The sequence below is a fragment of the Bidens hawaiensis genome, unplaced genomic scaffold, assembly GCF_021521415.1.
Source record: "Bidens hawaiensis isolate Kalapana, Puna unplaced genomic scaffold, B.hawaiensis_p1.1 tig00060844_1, whole genome shotgun sequence".
Lineage (NCBI taxonomy): Eukaryota > Viridiplantae > Streptophyta > Magnoliopsida > Asterales > Asteraceae > Bidens > Bidens hawaiensis.
The window spans coordinates 52989-79887 of NW_027500944.1; the positions used below are offsets into that span (position 1 = coordinate 52989).

Below are 26899 nucleotides of genomic sequence, written 5' to 3' on the forward strand. Positions count from 1 at the left end.
TGTATATTTATTTATGTTTGTTTATGTATTAATAGAAAATAATTAAATATTATCTGGATGGGTCATCTACTTAAAGGTTTTATATTTCTTAATTTGTTTTCATTTAAGTTCCTTTATATTTGTGTTCATTTACATTTGTTCATACATGTTCGTTTATCTTTGTTCAGTTATGTTCGTTTAGATTTTAAACAACGAACACAAATGTCAATTTTTAAATAAACGAGTAAACATAAATATTTGTTCGATTAAGTGCCTGTGTTCTTTTAAAGTAAAATGAATGGACACGAACATGTCCTTGTTCGTGTTCATTCGATTCGTTTACAGGCTTTCATTATTCACATTGATGAATACGTCGGTCTCAATCTCTAGGCTCTGCCGATTTTAATTGTCTTCGTTTATGTTCGTGAACCGTTCGTGAACACATTAATTTCCTTAATGAACTAGCACGAACAAAAAATCTCGTTCGGTAAGTGTTTGTGAACACATTATTTTCTTAATGAACGAACATGAACAAGGCCTTGTTCGTGTTCGTTCGGTTCGTTTACACCCCTGCCCATATTTACTATTTTCAAGCTAGCATGAATGCATAGTATAAACGCAACTTTAAATCATATTTGAATATAATGCGGGTTATGGTAATGTGATACGAACATAGCCTTAGGAGTTTTATCTGAGTTATTTGATTGTGGGGATTTACACCCTTAATAGTAGGGGTGTGGGACAAGTTTGTAAACTGATTTATACTTGCTGTCTGCACCCAGGCTAGCCTACTTGCGGGTGTTGTTTCGGGGCCTTAATCAATTTATTTTTGTATGAATTTTGGTCAGATGTTACTTAATATCATAATTGAGTTTATTTAATTTTTATAGATTTTTCTGAATTTGTTTGTGGTGGTTTTGTGAATTGTTTATTAATAAAATAAGGATTTTCAGCACCCAGGTCAGCCCACTTGAGAGTGCCGTTTCGGGATCTTAATCATTTTATTTTGACACGGTTTTTAGTAAGAAGATAGTTAACATCATAAGTTATTTTATGGAATTTTTGTAGAATTTTCTGAAATGGTTTGATATGAGTTTATGCGTATTCCGTTAATAAAATTGTGATTTTCAGCAAAGTGTATTAGTGTCATAATCGATCAAAGTATATACGTGACTAACCAAATGATAACGGGTCATGCGGGTGGATATATAATCTTTTACTTTTATATAGTATGTTATGTTTCATAAAGAAATTATATATGCGTATGAGATGTAGGGAATAAAAGGTGACGATAAAGTATATCAAATTTTCACCCGTTTAATGGTTTTTTTTGTGTCTTGGGTCAGATTAGGCCTGCTTTATGTATCTCACAAGATCTGTGTCTCAGGTAATTACCTTTACTTCCTTCCGACCCCTATGTATCTCACAAGATCGGTGTCTCAGGTAATTACCTTTCGCTTCCCGCCTGTAGATTCCGTTCAATTTGCTTCTATTGGGCGGGGCATCTAGCACATGTAGTTTTCATGATGGTTTATGAATTACATTTAAGACAATAGAACACCTCACCTCGGGTCATGAATGATTTTTACTAAGGAAGTGGTGTTTGACCATCCTAAATAAACTTGTTCCGCTTTTTGATTTGCAGTTTCATAAATTATTAAAAAAGAATAGTCTTTTAAACCATAAAAGAGAACTTGAGGTTTAGAAATAGAGCACTAATTAAACCGAGTTTGAGATATACAAAACAGTATGAATCAAACCGACTTCAAGCTTGAGTTACAGTTGCAAGCTAGTAGTTCTAATTTTTGACAGCTTACATATGCATTCTTTTGGTGGTTACTGTTGCATGGGCACGGGAATTGTATTGAAAGCGTTGACATGTCACATCGCAAGGAAACCACGGGATGGGTAAATGATGAGGCACGATCGGACTTTGTAAGTAAATAACTTTCATCAAACATAATTTGGTATGCTCTTATTTATGTGGGTGAAATTGACCCGATCTCACTTTAAAACACTAAAAGTTGGAAATTTAAATCTTTTAAAGTGAGTTCGGGCTATTTTGACTAATTTAAACTAAAAATTGGATATATTGTGTTGGGCTCGGGTCATCTGACTAATTTAAAGTAAAAGATTGATATATTAAGTATATTAAAGTTGGTTCGGGTCATTTGACTCATTCACCTTTTAGATTAGATTCTAGTTCCACATTAAACGACTCAAAATATGCAACTTTTAAATTGGTTAAAATGACGTAAACTCATCTCAATAGACTAGAAGTTAGTATTCATTTATAGTATTGTTGCTTTAGAGTCGATATCTTGAAATTTGGGAATTGTTATCGTTGATTATTTATAGTTTTATCATGTTGGTTATCGATTTTACAACGGCTATGCTGTTGAAATTTTGTAAATAATTTAGCATACGTTAATTGTGTTTTTTAATGTAGGAAAAGATCCAAAATGAGGCACAGAAAATGCAAGGCGAGTCCGATGACTCATCACCAATTGATTATATTGAGGTCATGAAACGTGCCATAGGAGAATACAACAAGACATGGAGCGACAGTTTCAACAACGAATGAAGCAACAACTTGAACAAATTCGTAAAGACTTTGAGAGAAAATATCGAGGTGGTAAGCATCGTGATGATTGTGTTGGTGATAGTAGTGGTGATAAAGATAGTTTAACTGCCTTGTTTACTTTTTATTGGTTTGTAGTTCGACTAATTCGGGATAGTTTGGTTTGTAATGTACTATTAACATGTGATATTTTGGTTTGTAATACACTATTAACATTGTGATATTTTGGTTTCTAATTTGGTTCGAAATGTTTCAGCATGTTTTTGTTTGATTATTGGAGTTTTAAGGTTTAAATAGCTGGAAATAAATTTTTAGAAAAAATAAAACATAAAAAAAGGTGGACTTATAGCGACGACTTATTGTTTCCACAAGATTTTATCTGTAGCGACGACATATTGTTTTCACATACTTTTATCTATAGCAACGACATGTTGTCTCCACAAGCTTGTAGCTATGGAGACAACATGTTGTCTCTACAAGCTTTTACTTATAACGATGACAAGTCGTTGCTATAACATAAATAATTTAATACATATACATATTTTTAAAATTTAGTAAATATTAATAAAATAAAATAAATGTTTCTGATTTATTTTTAATAAATTTTTGTAAGAACTTGTAGAGACGACAAGTTGTCGCTAGATAGTAACATATAGCGACAACACTTCTGGCGACAACTTTAGGCACATATTGCAACGAGCCTGTAGAGACAAAGGTTGTAGCAACGAAATGTCGTTTCTGTAGGTCAAAAAGGCCTATAGAGACAACATGTTGTCGCTATAGACCTTAAAAAAGTGGTCACCATAAGCCAAAAACCTTGTAGTGCCAAAATAAAGAGTTCAAAAGTTGTACTTGTTGCCAATTAAGCCAGAAATAATGTCTACAAACAAAGAAAACACGAAATCAAAGAAGAAAATCCCGCATATTGTAGTTGCGTTTTAAGAGCGTAAAATGACCTTAAAAAAACTCCAGACATAACAGTAAAATATGTTTGAGGCTGAAATGGTTACAAAATACTCATGTTATGAGTTGAAATGTCAAAAAAGATTTCTTGTAAATGAGCCAAACCACATGACTAAAACAAGAGACATATGAGTTCTAGAGTGGTGCTTACTGCTTTGCTTATCACCAATGCAAGCGGCATTTCTTGAATCTATTGTTTCTTTTCCTATATATCCCTTTTCATGCTATTTTTATTAAATGTATCCTCTTTGAACTTATCAAACTATTTTCTCTTAACATTGTATAAATACATATTAGTCCCTCTTATTTTTTCTTTCTAATTAATATTCTCCACTCATATATCAAAATCAAAACTATTAAATTGCTATTATTAATTTATTTTCATTATATTAATATTTTATTTTGTTTATGATAGTATCAATATTAGCATTAGTCACATACACACAATATAATAATACATTGACAGTGATAATAATAAATGCTATTATTGTGATCAAGAATCATAAACACACACAAAATAATAATAAAATAGTTTTATAGTTTTTAATTTATAATATTTTAAAGGGAGGACATAAGATGAAAAGATGTTAGAGTAGAGTAATATATCAAATAATATTGTTAAAAGGAATTGAAAATAAAGAGGAGGGGTATGACAAGTAAGGAAATAGTACGTTTAGCTTAACTCCTATAAAAACATATTTTCATTGCCAATGCCTTTATAATAATAACTAAGTAACAAAACTTGTCTTGTTGCGGCAAAGCAGCGACATGAATTTAGTTGGTATGAGGTAACGATACAACCCAGAATATAAATTAGGAAATTAGAATAATATTGGCAGTCGTATAACTTATCAAACAAAAAAACATATCTTAAAACGACGTGTATTTGTTGGTAAAACTCACTCTTTGCGGCTACGAGTCGACACAAATTCGATCAGTATCGTAGGGTTTGTAGCATTACAAGAACTAAACCCAATGCCATATCAAATAGAAAAGAAAACTAAATAAAAGAATTTCAAAAATATACAAGCCAACCAAAAAAATAAAAAATTTAAATAATTTATAAAACAAATTCGTGAGACACACATCTAAAAACCGTACTAAAAATTAATTGAGAAAAAAAATAAGAATTTAAAAAAAATAACTTTGTCACTAACCATGCCTATTAATGTTATTAATGTTATGATTATCCTTCATTTCTTTCTTGACGTACAAAAAAAATCAGTGAGACTGGATTTGAAGATTTAGTGACCCGATTTGAAATAAATATGATGAGTGATCTAATTGAAACACTTGATATTCTCTATAATATGGTTGTTGTTTTTTCTTTTAAACTCCCGGTTACAAACTATATATAAACCTGGTGGTGATAAACCCAAGCATTGTCGGTCCCGGGCGTTGAGGCGGTAAACCAACGCAATGTCATCGGTTTCGGTTACGTTAATTCGACCTGAATTCAGACATTATCGGTTACACTCGTTACGGTATAGACATCGCAGGTAAAACCTAAACATTAAAACCCAAAAACTAAATTCGTCAAATTAACATTTTAAAAAAATGAATTATTCGACATTTATATAGTCGGTAAACTCGCACGGTGGTAAACGCCAAGTGTTGTCGATCCTGGGCATTGAGATGGTAACTCGACACGAGTTTGGGTGCCGTTTTCGGTTACTTTCATTACCGTATCAGAGCTAAGAAACGGGGAAAAAAAATTGGAGGCGAACCAACAGGGTGGTGTCGATAGGTAAATTAAGGCGTTAACCCGAGTGTTGTCGGTCCTGAACGTTGAGATTGTAAGTCTACGCGTATTCGATCAGTCCGTTATATTCATTACGTTACGGAATCAAAAAAAACAAAACAAAACAAAAACCTCAGTGCAAAGAACCAATTAGGTGCCGCCAGGTGGCCCAGTCGACACTTAGCGGCACCAAACTTCTTAAATGCTTCTCATGCACAAACCTGTTATTCGAAAACTCGTTAACTTAATACTCAATTATTGGTCAACAATCAATTAGCCAATTAGACCGGTTAATCGGGCCGATTACAACTAGTTTTCAAGCACAAAACCATAGCCCGTATAACCAGTTTCGTGTATAACCAAACCGATTTAACTGAGAAAAAACCAGTTTAAAGGAAAATAACTTAAAACCCTAAAACCGGTTTTCGGTAACCGCTTCTTAGGCGAAAATGAAACCGATTGCGGTTTGGATGCGCACCTCTATCCATAGTCTCATGTTATTGTTTACAAAACAAGAAAAAGCCCAAAGCCCGTTTCAAGCCCAGACATTATCTCACCTACTACGTAGAATCAATCAATTAACCAATAAGCAAAACCCTAGTTTCTTTCAGCTGAACAGTGGATCTAATCGCAGTCGAAAATGGACAAAAGCATGCTCGGTGATTTGGGTACTCTTCCACCGGAAGATCAAGCTCGCATGTCCACAATGATCGACCAGCTTCAGATTCGTGACAGGTTATTGGTTAATAATATTATTTAATATGTTTATATCCTGTAGCCTATACTAATCGATCATTTCTGTACAACTTATTGGTTAATAATAATATTATTTGTTAATTGTGTTTGTGTTTATTTATTTGCTCGCGTGTATTAAAATCGTTTAATATTTTGAAGACTTGTGTTTGTGGTTTAATACAAAATTTGTTTTGGGGTTTTAATTGTATTGTGATTGTTATATGTGTTGATATAGGTATTGTTTTTGATGTGGATGAAATGATATGAAATTATTATTATTATTATTATTGATTTCGGTTATGATCTGTGAAGCTTATTGGTGTGTGCGGTTCGGTTTTTTTTTTTTTTTTTTCGGTTTAGGCTAAAACTAATACAAAAACCGAAACTTTAATTTTTCGGTTTTTGGTTTTGTTTCGATTGTATTTTGGTTTTGCCGTTTGAGGTTGAAAACTCTGTGATCATAAATTTGGGTGTAAGGTATTTTGTTAATTGGTAAATATTTGATCATTATACATTTGGGCTAAAATTTTAGAGTTACATATTTGTTAAATTTTTATAAAGTATTTGAAATAAAAAATGAAAATTCGATACGTTTGTTTCATTTTTTTTTGGTTTTTATTTCATGTAAAATCATAACCGAACCGTAAGTTCAGTTTTATAGAAAAATATAAATCAATACGTTGGTTTTTGATTCGGTTTGTTTTTTTCCGTTTTTAGGTTTCTGGCATCTGGTTTCTTGCACACATTAAAAACACAATTCGATAAAGAATTTTAATCTTCGGAATTGTTTTCACTTTTATGCAGATTTGAGATATTTTTTTTCGCATATTTGCAATTTTTGTTAAATTTTTATAAATTATTTGAAATAAAAAATGAAAATTCTATACATTTGTTTCATTTTTTTCAGTTTTTATTACATGTGAAATCATAACCGAATCGTAAGTTCAGTTTAATAGAAAAACATAAATCAATACGTCGGTTTTTGATTCGGTTTGTTTTTTTTTTCTGTTTTTAGGTTTCGGACAGGCTTTTCTGGTTTCTTGCACTCATTAAAACTCAATTGATAATTGTTTTCACTTTTATGCAGATTTTGAGATATTTTATTTTCTCATATTTGCAATTTTTGTTAAATTTTTATAAATTATTTGAAATAAAAAATGAAAATTCTAAACATTTGTTTCATTTTTTTTGGTTTTTATTACATGTAAAATCATAACCGAACCGTAAGTTCAGTTTAATAGAAAGCATAAATCAATACTTCGGTTTTTGATTCGGTTTGTTTTTTTCGTTTTTAGGTTTCGGACAGGTTTTTCTGGTTTCTTGCACATATTAAAACCGAGTCGATAAAGAATTGTAATCGTCGGACTTGTTTTCACTTTTATGCAGATTTGAGAATTTTTTTTTTATATTTGCAATTTTATACGTAAAGCGTTTCAATCTTTTAATCTTATTGTAATGCTTCTACGCTTTGACTTAGGTGTAGTTTCAGATGTTGATGAATGATATGAAGTTATGAACACCGTTACTTTTGATTATGTTGTGAAAGTTTGTGATAACTTTGACTTGCTGAAAATTAATGTTTAATTCTCGGTTGCAGTCTAAGGATGTACAACACGCTTGTTGAAAGATGCTTCACAGACTGTGTGGATACATTCAGGCGTAAAACTTTGGATAAACAGGAGGAATCATGTGTGAGGAGATGTGCTGAGAAGTTTTTGAAGCATTCGATGCGGGTCGGGATGAGATTTGCTGAACTTAACCAAGGGGCTGCTACTCAAGACGAATAGATGATAAACCGAGCTTTTAGTTTCTGTTTTGGCTATGGAAGTTTTCTTTCAGGTGATTTTGCTTTAGGGTTTTAAGTTTTTAAGTAAACAGTATAATTGCCAAGTGATGTATACGCACTTGCGAAGTTTTATAAATGTATTTGTGTTTATCGTTTTTGGGGTATGGAACCATGATATCAAAGAAAACCGGGAGGTGTTGAAAGTAGCATAATGGTTGTCAAGAAACCTTACAGACTAGACCAATCCCGTTTCTGAAGTTTTGTATTGAGTTCGATTGATCAAGGTTGCTAGTTGGTTTTGACTCATTACCATTTGCTTTCAGATATTCCCGGTACCTTAATTTTGACAGTTGATTGCATTTTCGGTTTAAAGTTTCCCCAATTGCTAAGAGTTTTCTAAAACTGTTCTTTACGTTATGAACTTGTGAGAGATTCTGTTAAGCCTTTGGTATTTGATATATTATTTAAGTTTTTGAGTTGGTCTTTTGTTAATAAAAAGTGTCGAAGGTTTTTGTTTGTCAAAAACAAAAGAAAAATCATTGTGTGTGCAATTTGAAATAGTGCAGCTTAACCAAATTGGACTTTTGTCCTCCGTTCCTTGCAGTGCGTACAGCATCAACAAGTCAAAAGAAAGAATAATTTGTTTTGTTTTGTTTTCTGCACATAGATCAGTTCTTCTTGGTTGTCGTCGGCTCCATTGTGTTATATTTAACAATAAATAGGTTTTTGCTCAAAATATTTGAACCCGTACAAATCGGTCTAGGTCGGGTCAGACTGGGTTTGGATATACAAGACGTCGGTTTGGTCATTTCAAAACTGGTTTTATTGTTATCAGGTCAGGTTACGAACCGGATCGGGCCCCGGGAGGGGATGCCGATATCCAAACTGCTGGGTAGGAGAAACTGGTTTATTTGTGTTATCGCTGGGTTGGGTTAGAAACCGGTTACCAGGCCCTAACTAGTGGGCCGGGATTCAAAAGAATTAGGCAAAGTGTTTGTTCCTAAACGATGGAAGTGGAAAGACACTAAGGGAGAGGGATATACTCCTTTTCGTAATCACCGAAATTGTACGACAAACCTTCTTGCTCCAGGTGTACTACCCTGACACGTTAAGGTTTAATTCTCCAGGCCCCGTTTATAAAGTGATAGTAGTCAGAATAAATCAGAAAGATAAGAGCTAAGATTCAGCATAATAATTTTTTTCATAACTTTTTTCAATACATTAACTATAGGATTATGACATACTGCCCAACGTCCCAACCTGCACGACTGTCTATTTTGTCCGACTGTTTATTGTTCTTTTGTAGTTATCAGTTGATGGTTCCTAACAAAGTTGTTACACAAAAAGCACTAAAGATAAAACAATCCATGTATCTGATGGACACCTATAGTAATATAAGTATAGTTCTTGTATATTTCAGCTTCTTCACTTAGGTTGTTCTCTATGGAGTGGCAAACTGGAAATATAGCCCATCCACATCAATGGGGCTTCAAAATCCCTCTTCATAACGCCCTACTGTGGTTTGTCACCCTGTTATATATATATATATATATATATATATATATATATATATATATGCATGTGTGTGTATGAGAGAGAGAGAAGATGCAGGCCCCACCTCCATTCCCCACGTCGCCCTTCTTCCGCCCCCTAAGACGCCCACAGTGGATGGTCTTAGCAACCATAATGCGCACTTTTATAATATTCAAGTAGCACTTTTATAAGACGAAAAAACATACTATAAGGAAAAAAAACAACGCGGAAAGCATAATTGATGCAGGAATGAAAGCATTCAAATGGCTCATGACACTTTAGTTAATCAAAGATTGATAAACTGTACCATAGTTTCAAAAAACAATGTTCTTCGATTTAATATTCAACCAAAAATTGATCTCGCTAACGCAAATAACAAAGTATATATAATGTTTCAAAAAAGGATAATGCGAAATTCAAAACAAAAGATAAACACCACAAAATATGCAAACTTAAGTAATAAAAAAGGATTGTGCAAGACTTTTGAAATTCAAATTGAAACACCATTATCCATAGCTTGCGTCTGGACTCAATCATGAAACCGTGTTCATCGACCCGACATCAAGAATACATTCCCGATAAACCTGTTCATTTGTGATCATCCTCTTTGGTCCAAAAGAATACGGTTTTCCCACATGTTGTCGCGCGTTCTTTGTCAACCAATTCGAGGCTTTCAACATACGTATTCATCTCAAGTTTGCAACAATCAGTTCCAAATTCCAAATGTCTTGTAACTTTTGCTTGTGTATTTTAATTATAAACTTTTGAACATTCCACTTCGATGTATGTCAATATATCACCATTAATGATGGGTTAGAAAACTGTCATCCCAATAAATACATCATTTTTCAGTTTAAAAAGTGAAGACCAAGATCAATGTTACCATACTCTTACCCGAATCCAAGTATAACCTTCTTCCCAACGCTGTTATTTTCCAGATGAACCACTGCTAGACAACTATTTATATGGTGGTTACCTGCTCGACTCTCCAAGAAATAGGCAACAAAATGTAGCCAAAAACACGACTGCTCAAATTGAATGTCATAATATAACGAGTACAGCCTTCGTGTCTTAGTGTTGAATAATCATGACCCACCCAACGCAATATTCCATTGAAAAAGCATGCCTTCGGTATTACATAAGTATGAGAAAGCCGATTAGGCGGGGAAGGGATCGCATCCCACGAGGCCGTTTTCAAGGAGTAAGTGTACGATTTTCATCTGATGGGCATTTGTTGTAGCATATAGCCACAATGTTGTAATCTAGAGTGATCGGGTCAAAACCAAATCCTAATGCTACCTTGGAAAAGTTTGTTTTTGAAGGAGGACGACGTGAAACGATTAGTTTGCTCCTGATTGAAAAGTTCCCTAGACTTATCATTTTCTTATCATTATCATACAGACAGACACAAAATTCCATTATAAGAACCAATAACATAAGCCATGCGCACATAGGAGAACTCAACATACTCCGGGTATGCAGGCGAGCCCAGAACCTGGGTCGAAAAATGGCAACTGGTCTGGTGAGTGCAACGTATAGATTTCTCTACGCTTGTAATATTCACGACCAGTGACGTGTCTGATGATGACTTTTGGAGGGTTTTTAGAGCATCGAAGGCGGTGATTGTTGAGGAATTCGGGGCTACGAAGACGAGAATGTCAATATTGGGAGAGTGATCGGAACCGGATGATGAATTTGGGTGGGAGCCTTTCAAATATTTCAACCAACAATCATCACAGATATTATAGACATTATGTGCTGAAACTAAGGTGTTGTTTGTTTTTTAGGACAAAAACTGTCTGCAGTCTGATTTCATGTCTGCAACTGAAGATGCGGTCTGAAGGTCTATAGTCTGAAAATATAATACTGTTTGTATTATAAACCGGATATCGTCTGCATAAGCTGGAAATTTGTTTTATAAGCTGGACGATGGTTATGGTCGATGGAGGGTGGAGGTGGTGGTGATGGAGGGTGGTGGTGGGTGGTGGACGGTGGCGGCGACGGCGGACGGTTGGTGGTGGTGGCGGACGGTGGTGGGTGGTGGGAATGCCTCTTTTCGAACTTTCTGATAGTTAGGAATGGAATCGCTTGAGAGTTGTCTGGTAGTGGATGGTGGTTGCGGCCAACAGTGGTTGGTGGTGGTGATGGACGGTGTTGGTGGTGGTGGTGGTGGCGGCGGTGGGTGGTGGTGACAGACGACGGGTGGCGGCGGCGGACGGTGGTGGTAGACGGTGGGTGGTGGTGATGGCGAACGATGGGTGGTGGTGGTGGACGGTGGTGGTGGTGGTGGTGTTGGACATTGGGTATTGGTAGGATGTTAAGAAGTGTAAAGAAATTAAACAATAGCTTATTTTTTAAGACTATTAATACACATTTCAGATTTTTTTTTTATATAAAAACAAACAGTCTTTCTTATGTCTGCGCGTCCACAAACATAAACACCTTGCAGACCTTTTAATAAAAAACAAAAAGAACCTAAAACTAATTCACAGAACGCAAACAAGCATACATAGATAAAGAACACACAAATATTTAACGGCGTAGGATTACAACTAGTAAAGTTTTCATCTCCTAATTTAAAACTAAGTAACTTAATATATTAATAAAGTTTAAAATTAAATAGATGATTGTTTACTAAATTACTAGAAAGAAGAATTATCTACCACTGAATATTTTATTATTTTAAATCAATATAATAACTTATATTTAAATGTAAACCGGTGCATAAATATAAATGGACTATGGCCCACAATATGACATCATCATACGGACTGTATGACAAATGATAAACATTCACATCGTCTTTTTTGTTCAGTATAACTTGAACGGACATTAACTCTTACAACTCGTATAAACATTTTGGCCGTTTGTCGTGTCAGTATTACACGTTATACGGCTCCGTATGACCATTTTTCATATGCCATATGAATCCATATGGCTCAGTGCCTCAATGGAGTATCCTTAGATCATAACGAAGTTTGGCCATAATTACCTAAGTTTGACTAAAATACTTGACTTTGTATTCAATTTTGACCACAATTAACCAAGTTTGACTAAAATATTTGACCATAATTGAAATTGTTAGTTACTTTCTGATGCAGGATGTAGCTGGATTAGCTGCTGATGGGGGACAGCTTGTTGAAAGAGCAAGGTTACTGCCTCTCGGTTATACTTTTAGGTACCGAAGAGTAGGAGCGTGAACTTTTGACACCACAACGAACCTAGAACAAAATTTACGGGCTTGGTATACACGGCTTCGAGTCAATTTCGTATCGAACCCGTGGCCCCATTTGGCTAAACCGCGTTGTGTTCAGGTCGAATCGATGGGTGCACTGGTTTAACACATATACTTTTTTATTTTGTTTTTAAGTTGTGTTTATGTAATAAACTAAATTGGTTGTGAAATTGATAAATATATGTTATATTTAAAATGTATTTGGCATACTTAAAGTTTTATAATCTATTGTAAAAATGTAAATTTAAAGTATTAATAAGTCAACAGTTGAAAGTTAAAAACTTTCGGTATAAAAGGGCAATGTTCGGGTCAACACCCGAGTTTTATATTGTTTGGTTCACAGATTGAAATATTGGGTTTGACGGTTCAGTTCTTGGTTTGGAATCAACCATGTAAACCGAGCCGTTGTGTATCTTTGGAATATGCATAAATATTTTAAAGAAAGCGGTTATGAGTTATTAAAAACAAAGACGTTCCAATCACCAATCCAAACCGTTTTGGTTGTTCTGGCAACCCAACAACCAACCTACCTAAGCGCTTAGAATCGGGCGTCAATTTTGCCTAGCAGATGCCGGCCACAAGCATAGCCGAATCATCCCTCATTAGGCTATTATGTATCCTGATGATGACCCGTGTCAGAATGCGGTTTTGCCAAGTCAACTTTTCATGCTATTTAGGTACCATTACCTGTAATTTTTTATTTATTATCTCAAAAATTTAACAGATTTCAAGGTCATGTATAACTCTGGTCTCTAAATGAATCTTTGTTTGTAGCAATAATATAATTCTTGTTTATTTCACTTAGCAACCATAATACGCACATTGGATTAAATTAACATGCAATTAATAAAGTTCAAATCATCATCTTACATTAAAATATGACTTTCAAAAGACTAGAAAATAAGTAAAACCTATATCTTAAAGCAGAATATGCTTCGTGATGAAGTTATTTCTTTTTCCTTCCAAGAGAATACGGTTTTCCCACAAGTTGTTGCGCGTTCTTTGTCAGCAAGTTCGAGGCTTTCAACACATGGATTCATGTCAAGTATGCTAAAACCAGGTCCAAACTGCAAAGATTTTGTAAAATTTGTTCGAGCATTATAAACTTTTGACCCTTCATGAACATTGTATGCCAGAATATCACCATTAATAACGGGTTGGAAAACCGTCGTCCCAATAATTGCAAATCTTTTCAGTTTAAAAAGTGGAGACCCAAGATTCAATGTTACCATAGTCTTTCATCACCCGAATCAAACTATAATCATCTTTGATAATGTTGTTATTTTCCGGATGAACCACCGCTAGACACCCATTTACGGTGGTTACCTGTTCGATCATCCAAGATTCAGGCAACCAAATGTAGCCGAAAACACGACTGCTCAAATTGAATGTCAGTATAAAACGAGTACAGCCTTCGTGCGTTGATGTTGAATAACCATGACCCTCCCAATGCAATATTCCATTGAAAAAGCATGCCTTCGGCTCTACATCAGTACGAGAAAGCTGATTAGGCGGGGAAGGGATCGTACCCCACAAGTCCGTTTTCAAGGAGTAAATAAGTGTACGATTTTCTTCTAATGAGTATTTGTTGTGACATATAGCCAAAATGTTGTAATCATAAGTGATCGGGTCAAAACCAAATCCTAATGCTACCTTGGAAAAGTTTGTTTTTGAAGGAGGACGACATGGAACGACTAGTTTGCGCGTGATTGAAAGGTTCCATAGACTTATAATTCCGTTACAAGAGCCAATACACGAAGCCATCACCGCGTATCCTTGATCTGAGAACTCAACTCCGGGTATGCCAACGAATTTAGAATCTGGGTCGAACGGCAACTGGTCTCGCGAGTGCAATGTATAGATGGCTCTATAGTCTTGATATCGACGATGTCTGATGAGTACTTTTGGAGGGTTTTTAGAAAATTGAAGGCGGTGATCGTGGAGGAATTTGGGGCTAAGAAGACGAGCATGCCAGTATTTGGAGAGTGATAGAAACCGGATGATGGATTTGGGTGGTAGTCTTACAAAGATTTGAGCGATTGAGTCATCACAGACATTGTAACCAGACATTATTATGATTTCACAAACACAACACCAACAAACAAAGCTAAACACACGAATATGGCAGAATGAATGATGGGCGTAAGTATATATATAGAAGAATATATGCTCTCCTAATTTAAAACCAAATACAATAAAATATTAATAAATTTTAAAATTATACAGACAATGGTTTCCTAAATTACTAAGAAGAATTACCTACCAAGAGTTTTATGGGATGTGAAACAGGAAAAAGTTATGCATATCTTTGTTCACAATTAATTATAAAATATATAAGTGAGGGCTAAATTAAGACGGTAGAAGTTAAGAGTTTACAACTTATAATGCATAATGTGCATGTTTAAGTAGGAATGTGTTTGTCTTTTACACACATTTCACCCATGTTCATTTAATTTGTATAAAAATAATTACATGTATAGTACTTCAACTTTACTTAAATTTTGTAAATTTAAGAATTAGTTATAATTTTAAGCCCTCATGATTACTCATTTTTTACTCTTATCTTTATTCTTTTTGGTTTTCTTCATATATGTTTTACAAAAATACGGTTAACAAACATCCAAGCATACCTATTTAAACAAGCATATTTTTGTCGGCGTTTCAATATAATTTTTTTTCAAAACAGGTAGACAGTTTAAAATATACAAGTCATTGCTGCATTAATGTATAAATTTCTTAAAAGGCAAATGTTTACAATCACATGTTTTCATATGATTACATATCTAACATTTTATCTTTTTAACTTGTTACAATTCAACATTTAAGTAATATTTGCAACTTTAACCCCTCAGGTTTATCCAAACATTACTTAACTTTAATTTTTTTCTTCTTATGTGTTTTATAAAAATGTGATTAAAAGTATACAAGTATATAAATATTTAAAATAATTAAACGAATGTGATCCAGGCTCGGTATGAAGTCCGAGTTGAGCTAGCCTTGGCTTGATGTGCTAACAACCTTTTAAGTATTGTTCCCCGCAACATCGTGCGAACACCTGACTAGTATATACATACACACACACTAGTTGGAACCCGCGCGATGCTGCGGTGACAACATTTGATTTGATCTAGAATTCGTATTTGAGGTGCGCAAACCGAGCATTTTCAAGAACTGAAACCAGATAGGAACCGGTTCTGGGTATGGTCAACAAAAGTCAAAACCGGGTTGGGTAGTAACTAAGGGTGTTCACGGTTCAGTTTGAAATCGTGAAACCACCCAAACCGGTTAGCGGTTTGGTTTCATGGTTGGTTTTTAATCCTAACTTTTGGTCGGTCGATTTTACAATTTTCAAACCGTAATGAACGGTTTGGTTTACGGTTTATGTCGAAAATCAACCGTATAAAACCAGACCAGACCGTGTGATTTACTTATGTAAATATTTTATATTATATATGTATGTACACAGGTATATTGCTATTCATAATTAAATCATAGTTGTTAAGTGTTATAAAATTAAACTAACAGTTAAGAATTAATGGGCTAAGCTCCAAAATTATACTAACAGCTTGTCTTTGAACTTGAATGTGGACAAGTTGTGTATAAACTTATCAAAATCTGCAAATTATTTACAACTTTACTATAACTATATCAATCTTTATCTTTGATATCTTGTATAAAAACCTAACAATCCTAAACCGTGAAACCAAACCGGAACCAAACCGTTACTAACGGTTCGGTTTGGTTCGGTTTAAAAGTTCTACGGTTTGGTTTCGGTTTACAAAATCGCAAACCGTTATTAACGGTTTGGTTCATGGTTCGACCTAAAAACCGCGAAAACCGGACCGTGGACACCCCTAGTAGTAACTGGTTGCGGGTATGGTCGGGTATTTGACCGGTTTTCTGGGTTTTTATCAGGTTTCAGGGAGGGTCGGGTTTTGACCAAGTATCGGTGAAACCGGTTCTGACAGGTCCGGGTTTGTTCCGGTCCGGGTACGGATCAAAGGAAAAACCCAAAGCCCGGTCCATACATATGGGTCGGTTAGGGTTGGGTCCGGTTTCGGGTGGGAACTGAAGGGTCAGGATCAAAACCGGTTTTTTTCACACCCATTTTTTTTACCAGTAAAGCCAACTCCCATTAACATAAGAGAACAAAATACAATTACATTTCATAAGGTGCTGACATAATTAATCACCTATAGCAAACACAATAACTAACCGCTGAACCCATAGTTTTTGCAACAAATAGCGTTCAAGGCCACCAAGTTCGTTTGAATTTGTTCGGGAACAAGTTTGTTTTGAGACACAAAAAGGCTAGCAGCAAGTTAGCGGTAACAAAATCAAATGGATCAAGTTCGTGTTTGTTGGCAAGGTCGGCTCAAGGCCTAACTAAATCGATATGAGATTTTGCTGATGACAATTATTTTCTGGCATTTATTTATAATGCTAAAGAACAAACAAACAAACACTCAAGTAAACGTAAAGGAGGAATTCTGCTATTTTGCTCGACTATTTGAACTCTGAAATTACCTTAAGTTCACTCACCGAATTGTCACTTAAGTTCACTGACTAATTATCACCTGAACTCCGAAATTACCAACATAGATATGTAAATGACCTTTATATCCACATGATTTGTATAGTTCCAAAACGTATTTTTGGACGGCAAATTCTAGATTCGGGTCGCTTTGATAAGATTCCGATGTCTTTGTCACAGATAAATATATATGTTTGGCATTTCTATTTTGTAGTTTTATCACATATATTAAATTGATAACACGGTGTCGAATTTTAATAATGAAACGAAGTTGTTGCATTGCTGACTATCCGAGTGTATATTTTATGATCTACACATCTCACATGTGAGTGTTGACCTCGCAACATAATGTGTGATCTTTATGAACGATACTCCTTAATAGTTACAAAGGTCATTTGTAGCTAGTATAGATGATCCGTTGGTGTGGACACATCAAGTCATGTTTATGAATATTGGTTTCTTTATTAATCTTTAATTCAGCTGTTTATCCACTAGTTTATAATGCGTATGAGTTGGTGTTGATTTATTTGATACAAGTAAATATATTGATCACTTTCAACTTTATTTACTTTATTATTTCTACCAGACACGGCATTCCTTCAGATTTAATTATTTTATTATTTCAACATGACACTTCGTCACTTCTAGTTAGACTTGTGCCTAATTACTCTTATAAACAGCTTAGTTTCTTACGTACCACGACTTCAAGATTTATGCAATTAGAACAAAAACTTTAAAACAAACCAACACGGCAACATACCATAACAATAAACTAAGTTTTTGGATACATCATACAACTTCATTAACCATTTCTCACAAATATACATCCAAACATTTTATAAATACCCAAACAAGTCAATTCAAATAGCGTTGACTTTTACAGACACATTAAGAAGCCATTGAAACCATTACAAATCCAAATAGCACATAACAAATATAGATAGGCTTCTTTTATTTATCACATACATGAAAACAAAACACAACTTCTTGTTTGGGTCATGGTTCCGTCTCAGCTTAACAGTTGCAAGGATTGCACTTGCAGCTTGATCCACAGCTGCACCCGTGTCCGCCCTCGGCAGCGACTCCGGTCTCCGTCCCCTCAGCAAATCTGCATATAAATTATATATAAAAACGGTTGAATCACAACAAATGTATAGGAATCAATTTGTTCTTTGATCAAACTAATTTAAATATTAAATTAGCACGATGAGGAGTTGATGACAGTTTTATAGTCAACTTAAACTTATAAGGAATATAAAAGTAAACGACGAAAATTCGTTTAATTAAATACTAGCTATATATTTTTTTACAAAACTTAAATTATCACAATAACAATTTCATAATTAATTGAAACTTAGTAAGGAATGTAAAAGTAAAAGACAAAAACGCGTTACTTATTTAACCTTTTTAATTAAATTAGGTATATTAGTTTTTATTAATCCCAACTATCGTCTTTTGGTCGCTGTCGGTTCCAACTAACGAATTGGCTGCTGACGGCCCCAACTTTTAACGAATTTGTTCCCAACACCGTTAGTTGTAGGTCACCGAAAAAAAGTTTTGGCCGAAAACTCACATTTTTTTTCCAGAAAACTCAACATTTTGTTCCAAGCATTTTTGTAACTTAGTATCGAACCTTCATGAATTTTTTTCTAGTAAAAGCCCCAATTATTGAGGTCGCCAGAACCCTAGATCCAACGTCGGAATCGGTTGGTGGTGCTCAAGTGGTGGTGGTTGGTTGGTGGTGAGTCAATTGGTGGTGGTGACGGTGTTCGGGTAGTGTTTTCTGGGAAAAAGTGTGACTTTTCCCACAAAAACGATTTTCCAGCGACCTACAGCTAACAGTGTTAAGATTTCGTTAGCTGTGGACCGTTAAGGAACAAACACGTTAAAATTTGAGACCGTCAGCAGCAAATTCGTTAGTTAAGACCAACAACAACAACAACAAAAAGAATATAGTTAACGTTAATAAAAACCAATATACCATTATATCTTAATGAAATAATAGTGGTATCAACTTTTCAAACACAAATAACTTTTATATATATTCACATATAAAATAACGAAAACACATACGTCATCTCAGGTGCAACTCCATCAACGATGATCGTGGTGGTGGTCGGCTTCTCGATGTCACCTCTGTCAAAAAAACCCGGTTCGATCAGAAAATATAAATTAAATTGTTTACAAGAAATAAAAACCGAATAAAAAGTTTTTTTAAATATAAAAAAGAAAATAAATTACGTGTTGCAGTTACAGCCACTGCCGCACGAGCAGTTTGAGCCACAGTTGCACTTGCTCGACATGTTTCAAAGGTTTGGTTTTAGTTTCGTAAATACAAAGGTGGTTTGGTTGAATTAATGAAAGCAAGTGATTATCATGTGTGATCAATGGGTGCTATTTATAGAACAATAAGAGGAAGATCACCGTACACGTGTATGGGTGTGATGGCATTTGCGTGTAGGGGTCTTTTCACTTCATGTTTTTTATTCCATACATCACTTTCATTGTTTCATTTTATGTTACTTTCGAAAGGTTAAAGGATTGGTGATATGGATGTAAATTACTAAGCGTGTGTGTTAATCAATCTTTATATTAATATTATATATTTATATTAAATTTAAGAATTCTAGAGGTCTTATATTCACCTGATTTAAGGGTTTTTTTTTTTTTTTCAATAGTGGTGAGTTTTTTCTTTTAATGGTGTTTTTGTGTAAGTCAGGGTTAAACGTCAAAATTTTGACATTCTGTTTCAGAAAATCTTGCTCGAATATTGATGGTAGTTTCAGATGATGTTAATAAATAAAGAATTATTGTGTCTATATCAATGTAAGGACTTATTGGTGGGATTTTGTTTGTTTGAAATGTGATAAAACCAATTTCAGTAGTTTAAGGATTTAAATGAATATTTTAAAGCTAGAAAATCAACTATAAAAGTTGTAATCTTCGTCAAAATCGCATGAAGAAATTTGGAGTGTTATTAGGCGATTTTCTTATATTTAGCCTATCGTACTCTCTTCAAATTAGCAGAGTCCCGACATCTCACTTCGACCAGACTATGTTGTTTTAACCGGGCCCACACTGTCTTCAGAGTTTGACTTGAACGTTCTCCCGGGAAACCAAACCACCGACTGCCATTTGGCAGTCGTTGTGCCACCACAAAACAGAACTCTCTGTCGTAATACATGGTGAGACGAAAACCCAGACGAGCTCAGAGTAAAATTTAATAATAGTTAACAACGTCTAAAAGGACGATAAACTAAATAAATGCAAATGCTATACCTTTTTGTTATCTATTCCATTCATTTCTTCTGATAAACTTTCATAAATGTTGTTTAGACTTGCACAAAATATTGTTTAATTTTGGATAGGGTCTCCTTTTAACGGGATAATTCTAACATCTTGCTTACGTTAAACTAGTGTTATACCTGGCGCGCTGCGTCGGGCAGTTGGTAAAATCGGACGATGATTAACCCAAACTTTGTCGATTCTGGGCGTTGAGGCGGTAAGTCGACGCATATTCGGTCGGTTTTGATTAAGTGTGTTATAATACTGGAACTAAAAACCAAAAATAAAACAAAAACGTATAAAATTTGAGGTGGATCAACTGAGTGGCGCCAGTTGGTAACACTCGGGCGTTGGGAATATTCGAGCGTTGCCGATCCCGGAAGTTGAGGTGGTGAATCTACGCAAATTTGGCTATTTTCCGTCACACAGGTCATGGTACCGAAATTAAAACAAAATTAAGTGAATCTACGCGAATTCGTTCGGTTTCCATTATGTCTGTCACGGTACCATAAATTTTAAAAAAAATCAAGGACCTATACGGTGCCGATAGGGTCTCCTTTTAGCGAGATAACTCTAACATCTTGCTTACGTTAAACTAGTGTTATACCCGGCGCGCTGCGCCGGGCAGGTTGGTAAAATCGGGCGATGATTAACCCAAACTTTGTCGATTCTGGGCGTTGAGGCGGTAAGTCGACGCATATTTGGTCGGTTTTGATTAAGTGTGTTATAATACCGGAACTAAAAACCAAAAATAAAACAAAAACGTATAAAATTTGAGCTGGATCAATTGGGTGGCGCCAGTTGGTAACACTCGGGCGTTGGGAATATTCGAGCGTTGCTGATCCCGGAAGTTGAGGTGGTGAATCTACGCAAATTTGGCTATTTTCCGTCACACGGGTCATGGTACCGAAATTAAAACAAAATTAAGTGAATCTACGCGAATTCGTTCGGTTTTCATTATATCTGTCACGGTACCAGAATTTAAAAAAAAAATCAAGGACCAATACGGTGCCGCCAAGTGGCCCAATCGGCACTTAGCGGCACCAAAGTTTGTAATTATTATATACTAGTTTTTGAACCCGTGTATTATACGGGTTTTGTCAAATGATAAAGATAAATAAGGTCTGTTATTTCAGTTGTGATTCTCAAAATACTTGTGAATTAATTTAATGTAGACTTAATGGAAAAAACAAACAGAGTTGACGAAAAGTACTAAAATAGCAGTATTTTGGAAACACTAGGTGTTGATTTGCAAGAAATTTAAAAAAAGGTACTAAAGTTGTGTAGTAAGTCAAATCTTGGGTATGGAAATGACACTTGATTCAATAATGAATATAATCCACACTATGTTATAACTCATTTGACAAAATGGTTTTAACCCATGACCCATGAATAGCTAGAATAAATGAGACGAGATGTTAGGAATTAGATGAAATGTGGGCTTGACACCTAAGCTTCAACATTTTCTTTTATTAGTATTGTAAGATAAGATAAGATAATATAATAATTGGAATTGGCCTTGGTGATAAATTTTAAAAAAAAATAAAAAATTCGAACATTTTATGGATTTTCATATAGATTTCTTAAACCAAGCAGGTTTTTATAATACACCTCCCTATATACGTTTGTGTTGTCGTCGTGAAAGAATTAACATTTGTACAAGTTATTATTTGAAAAAATGTTATATATCTTAGGATTGAATTTTTTATGTTTTTATATGATTTAAAGAAATTACGATTTTAAAAAAATGGATGCACTATGTGACAAACAAACTGACCAACCATGATATATTGACGCGTCTAACTGATATACAACAACGTTTCTAATATTACAATAGTGTGTCCAAGTTGTCTCGCTATAATGTACGATGGAACGAATACTGATATTATATTTAACCAAACTTGATCTATTAATTAAGAATAAATAAATTCACACTTGGCATTCATAAAGAAGTATTCAATATTATCCTTATATCTAAAAATGTCTACGAGGTATTAGTATAATTAAATGTCAAACGGCCCTTGAAAACAATCAAATCCCATATTTCAAATTTAGGATTCTCTTTAAGAATATGATATTATGTTCATAAGCTGATAAGCAGCCGACGCGAAGTCCAATCCTAATGTAGAACAATTTAGCATGTTACCTGTCATACCCGTTCTTTAGGTTTTGGCTTGGTGAAAATAAATATGAATACTGATCCAATACATGATCAGTGAATCAGGTTTCGGGGTATTCATATTAGAGTTGGTTAGCTTAAATCGTGTTTCCATTCACGCAATGACATTGACAATATTGGAGCAGTTTTGTTGAATTGGAGTAGTAACCGAAATTTATGTTAATTGATTTGTAGAATGTTTGAAATCTTGATCGATGTTTAAAAAATAGCAGTCCAAATTGGTTGAAGGAAGTAAACTAAGCCGATATGTTAAATGTGACATCCCTCGATTTCGGGTCAAATGGTATTTATTTTGTATTTGTTTTTATGTTGTAAACCGACCCGATTTATATCCCGAACATTTCAAATATATAAAATATTGGATTTTATGTTACTAAAACATTCCCGCTTGTCTAATTTGAAAAACCCCTTTTACGGATTCGAAAACGGACTTAAAACGCTCAAGATACATCAAAAACGAACTTCCGGACGCGAACCGACGTGCTAACCAGCAGCAGATCAGCAGCAGCCCCATTTTTGTTTTGTTTTGTTTTTTGTTGTTTTGTAACTTGTCTTGACCCCTCTTGCATGCAAACCTTGATATCACACCCCATGTTTGACCCTTTCAACCCACCCTATATATACACCCCTATTTCCTTCATTAATCCTTGCTCATTCATCTCTTTCACTTCCAATTCTCAAGCATTAAAAGGTGTTCTTCATATTTTTTTGGCAAAGTCAAACTGACCATAGTCTTACATTATAATCAACTTGTTAACACTTATTTATACTTGAAGATTGTTATACAACATATATATAATAGCACCCTTTGTACCTTCGGTGGGCATTTCTCCGGTCTCGGTCGGTTAAGTGTCCAGCCCATAAGACAAAGCTACATGGAGGACTCGTAGTAGTCCTTGATTATATATATTTTCCGCATCTAACTATCAAACTTGTTATACTTGTGTAACTTCTGCTCATCTTAGTTCTATTTTACGTTTTGAGTTCCATGGTTATGAGTTTGTAGAGACTAGCCTCGGTTATTCCGTAAATAGCTCCAAACCGGAAGCCGAACTCTTGTTTACTAGTTTGTTTAAATAGTTGTATAAACATGTTTTATGTAAGATTTGAGTTTCTAAAATCATTTTAATTAGTTCCATGGTTATGGGTTTGTAGAATCTAACCTCGGTCTTATCCCGAAACAAGATCCGAACCGGAAACCGAACTTTCGTTTAAAGACTTTGTTGTTGACTTTTTGTATGTAAAACTTTTGTATTATTATTTATAAATTATTTTACAAGTTCTATGATGTTTGGACATGTGGTAACCATTCTTGGCCTTATTCCAAGATAAAAACCGAACCAAACCGAACTAAACCAAGTTTACTCGCTTAAGACACACAAGTATGTTTTTAACCATTAAAGCTTATATATTTCTTTAAAAATACTTTATAAACTGACTTTAATTATTTTCACAAAGTACTCGGAATGTTGAATCCAACTTGATCTTATAACAAAGTTTGGACCGATTAAATCAAACACTCGCTTAACGGACGTTGTTAGTTCTAAAACAATAGAACTACATACCTGGTTAAGTCTCTTTAAGATTTATTGAGTTATCTCGTACATTTATTATTTTGGGAAAGTTGACTTTGGGTTTGGTCAAGTCACCAAGACCTGAACCGACCACCCGAACACTCGTTAAAACCCGTTTTAGTATCTATATTATAAAGGGACTTGCTTTCTTGCATTTTTACCCACCTTATTACTTAACATAGGTTGAGTAAAATTAAGGGCTAAATACTTTAACCCTGTTTTGAGCAAACTTACATTTTTAAAGGACTATTATTATAATTTCTTAAATATTTACATTTTAAACCTTAAACTTTAAATTGTTTACATTTCTTATTATTTATTTTCGTTTAAAGACTTCCAAGACAACTTTTCAAATACAAGACTTCTTCTCCTTTAGGCTTCGTTCGTTAAACTCATCGTTCCGGTTAATCTCCAAATCATCAAATCTTTCAAGTTTATTACTTGAATGTGAGTACTTTCATCCCCCATTTTCACTCTTTTATATTTTGGGGGTGACATTGCAAACTTATTCAAATCCAAATGGTTTATACTTGAGTCTTAAACCACAAACTTTATTGTATACTTTATTTAAATAAATGCTCGATTTGGTGATTATATGCTTGAGTGCTAATGTGTTTACCGTTTTTGGATGGTTGATTCTTAAATCCGAGTATATCTGGCATCCCCTTATAGAAAGGTGTCGTTAATGTATTCTTATTAACGATTTCTTACAAAATCCGAGTATATTTGGCATCCCCTTATAGAAAGGTGTCGTTAATGTATTCTTATTAACGATTTCATTTATCTAAATTGTTGCTATTATTTATTGTTTTGTATACAAGTTGTGGAATTTCATATTATATATCTATTGTTCAAAAACTATGAAATGGCTCACCAACCTTTGTGTTGATAAAATCTATTTTTGCAATGTTACATGTTTGACTTTAGGTTGACTCGAGGACTTGAAGAAAAAACGTTATCGAGGCTATTAGGATATTAGCAAAACGAACATTATATTATTTACTATGATTTAAATTTGGTTATTGTATGAACAAGTTATGTGACTCTTTGTGTTTTTATGAATTTAAATGAGTTGATTAAATATTGTCACTTAATAGTGTCGTGTGCGATGAACAATCGGTTGCGCCCCGACGTTTCCGTCATGGTCGGGGTGTGACATTAAAGTCGAGCCAGCCTAGAAAAATATAGGTTGTGGGGTTTTCGGGTGAACCCGATCAGGGTACTTTCCAACCATATACCTGAATTGATTATATTCAATCAGGTTCGGGTCTAATGTTTTATCAGGTTCAGTTAGTTCTGATCTTGTATAATTGATTGGGTCAAGTTTGATAATCAGGTACAATTAAAGCAAAATATAACAGGTGGACTTACTTTAATGCAATTTTCAACTCTAAAACGGCTCGTTTTATAGTGAACTCCATTTTGCACGGAACATGCTTTTACCCTTATTAAACTAGTAACTCTTTTTAATATCACTCGTTTTTATCTGAACTAAATATGACCTGTTAACCAACTCATGTGTATTGTAATAATTAATCTCACCCATCAATCCACCATGGGTCTGAAGATGGAATGAGTTTTGTTGTAGTTAATATTTTTCTACTGACGGATTTAGAGGATCCCTATTTGACAAGTAATATGTCTCCAGAGTAAAGTTAAAATGCGAAGGGAAACAGAAATGAGAAGTGTGAGAATGATTCATAGTCATCTAAAAAAATCCTAAAAATTCAAATAATAATAATAATAATAAAGACCCAATTACAAATTTTGTCCTTTAAAAAAAGCCAAATTACGGTTCGTGTCCTTTCCTTGCAGGCGGTGTCCTTTAAACTTTTTTTTCCTACAAGTTTTGTCCTTTACGCTAACTGGGTTAGAAAAAGTCAGTTAAGTATGACATGTGCCAGACATGTGATGGGCATAATTGTAATTTTAACAGGGGAATATATTATATATATTTTCTTTTCTTTCTCTCTTCTTTCTCTCTAAGCCATAAATTCCGGCCACCATAACAGCCACCACCGTCGGCCGTACAAAACAGTAAATAATAATAATAATATGTTGCATACCTATCTCCGGCCATCTCATCTTCCTCCTCCCTCCTCCTCATTGCCGCCGGAACCCTAGCCTTCGGCTCTCTCCTCTTCCTCTCCCGCCGCCTCCTCCCACCACCAACCTCCAACAGCCGCCTCCACCGCCAGTACCACACCAACCTCCCTCAACGCCGCTTCAACGTCCGCCGCCTCGATCTCAGCTTCCGAGTCGGCGCCGTTTTCCGGCAGCCGGAGAGCCCACCGGAAAAACGCTCCGCCTGTACCTCCCATTCCATCATCACCACCGCCATACAACCGCCGTAGATCTATTACCGGCGGCTAACTGTTCTTCACAAGGTACGATTCAATTTCTACATCGATCGATTTATGCATCGTTTTAGGTTACCATTCGATTTAATCTTTGTGGGTCAATTTCATCTGGGTGTTATTGATTTTTGTTTGTTAAAGCTTGGATCTTTACGGGTGTTCTTGATTTTTGTTAAAGCTTGGATCTTTATTGTTTCTGGGTCGTTTGTTCTGGGTCGTTTGCAATCTGGGTGTTTTTGATTTTTGTTAAAGGTTGGATTTTGAGTGTTTCTTGTTGTTTATGAACCATTGATTTATGTTTGGGATCTGTGAAAATGTATAAGTGATGTCATTGTTGATTGGATTAGGTTTTGATTGAATTTGGATCTGAATCGGTTGGGGGAAATGGAGCCTGAGGGGGTTAAGCGTCGAGGGAGG

At 34.8% G+C, this 26899-nt stretch overlaps 2 protein-coding genes and 1 long non-coding RNA gene across 3 annotated transcripts; 1 reads left to right on the forward strand and 2 right to left on the reverse strand.

Annotated features, from left to right (window-relative positions):
• Window positions 1-5868: 5868 nt before the first annotated feature.
• Window positions 5869-7972, forward strand: LOC143603124 (mitochondrial import inner membrane translocase subunit Tim9). The gene is made up of 2 exons (XM_077080023.1): window positions 5869-5999; window positions 7597-7972. The coding sequence occupies exons 1-2, from the start codon at window positions 5905-5907 to the stop codon at window positions 7784-7786; spliced, it is 285 nt and encodes a 94-aa protein (XP_076936138.1). The 5' UTR covers window positions 5869-5904; the 3' UTR covers window positions 7787-7972.
• A 5492-nt stretch (window positions 7973-13464) lies between these two features.
• On the reverse strand, window positions 13465-14623 carry LOC143603123 (F-box/kelch-repeat protein At2g43270-like). The gene is made up of 2 exons (XM_077080022.1): window positions 13880-14623; window positions 13465-13788 (listed from the first exon to the last, which is right to left on the reverse strand). The coding sequence occupies exons 1-2, from the start codon at window positions 14621-14623 to the stop codon at window positions 13465-13467; spliced, it is 1068 nt and encodes a 355-aa protein (XP_076936137.1).
• Window positions 14624-18036: 3413 nt separating this feature from the next.
• On the reverse strand, window positions 18037-19434 carry LOC143603125 (uncharacterized). The gene is made up of 3 exons (XR_013147992.1): window positions 19329-19434; window positions 19161-19223; window positions 18037-18195 (listed from the first exon to the last, which is right to left on the reverse strand). It is a non-coding gene; the product is annotated as an uncharacterized LOC143603125 (long non-coding RNA).
• Between the last annotated feature and the right edge of the window lie 7465 nt (window positions 19435-26899).

Coding starts and splice junctions, on each gene's coding strand:
- LOC143603124 (XM_077080023.1), top strand. CDS start 5,905: ATGGACAAAAGCATGCTCGGTGATTTGGGTACTCTTCCACCGGAAGAT. Junction 6,000..7,596: donor CAGCTTCAGATTCGTGACAG/GTTATTGGTTAA, acceptor TCTCGGTTGCAG/TCTAAGGATGTACAACACGC.
- LOC143603123 (XM_077080022.1), bottom strand. CDS start 14,623: ATGTCTGGTTACAATGTCTGTGATGACTCAATCGCTCAAATCTTTGTA. Junction 13,789..13,879: donor AATCTTGGATGATCGAACAG/GTAACCACCGTA, acceptor GGGTGATGAAAG/ACTATGGTAACATTGAATCT.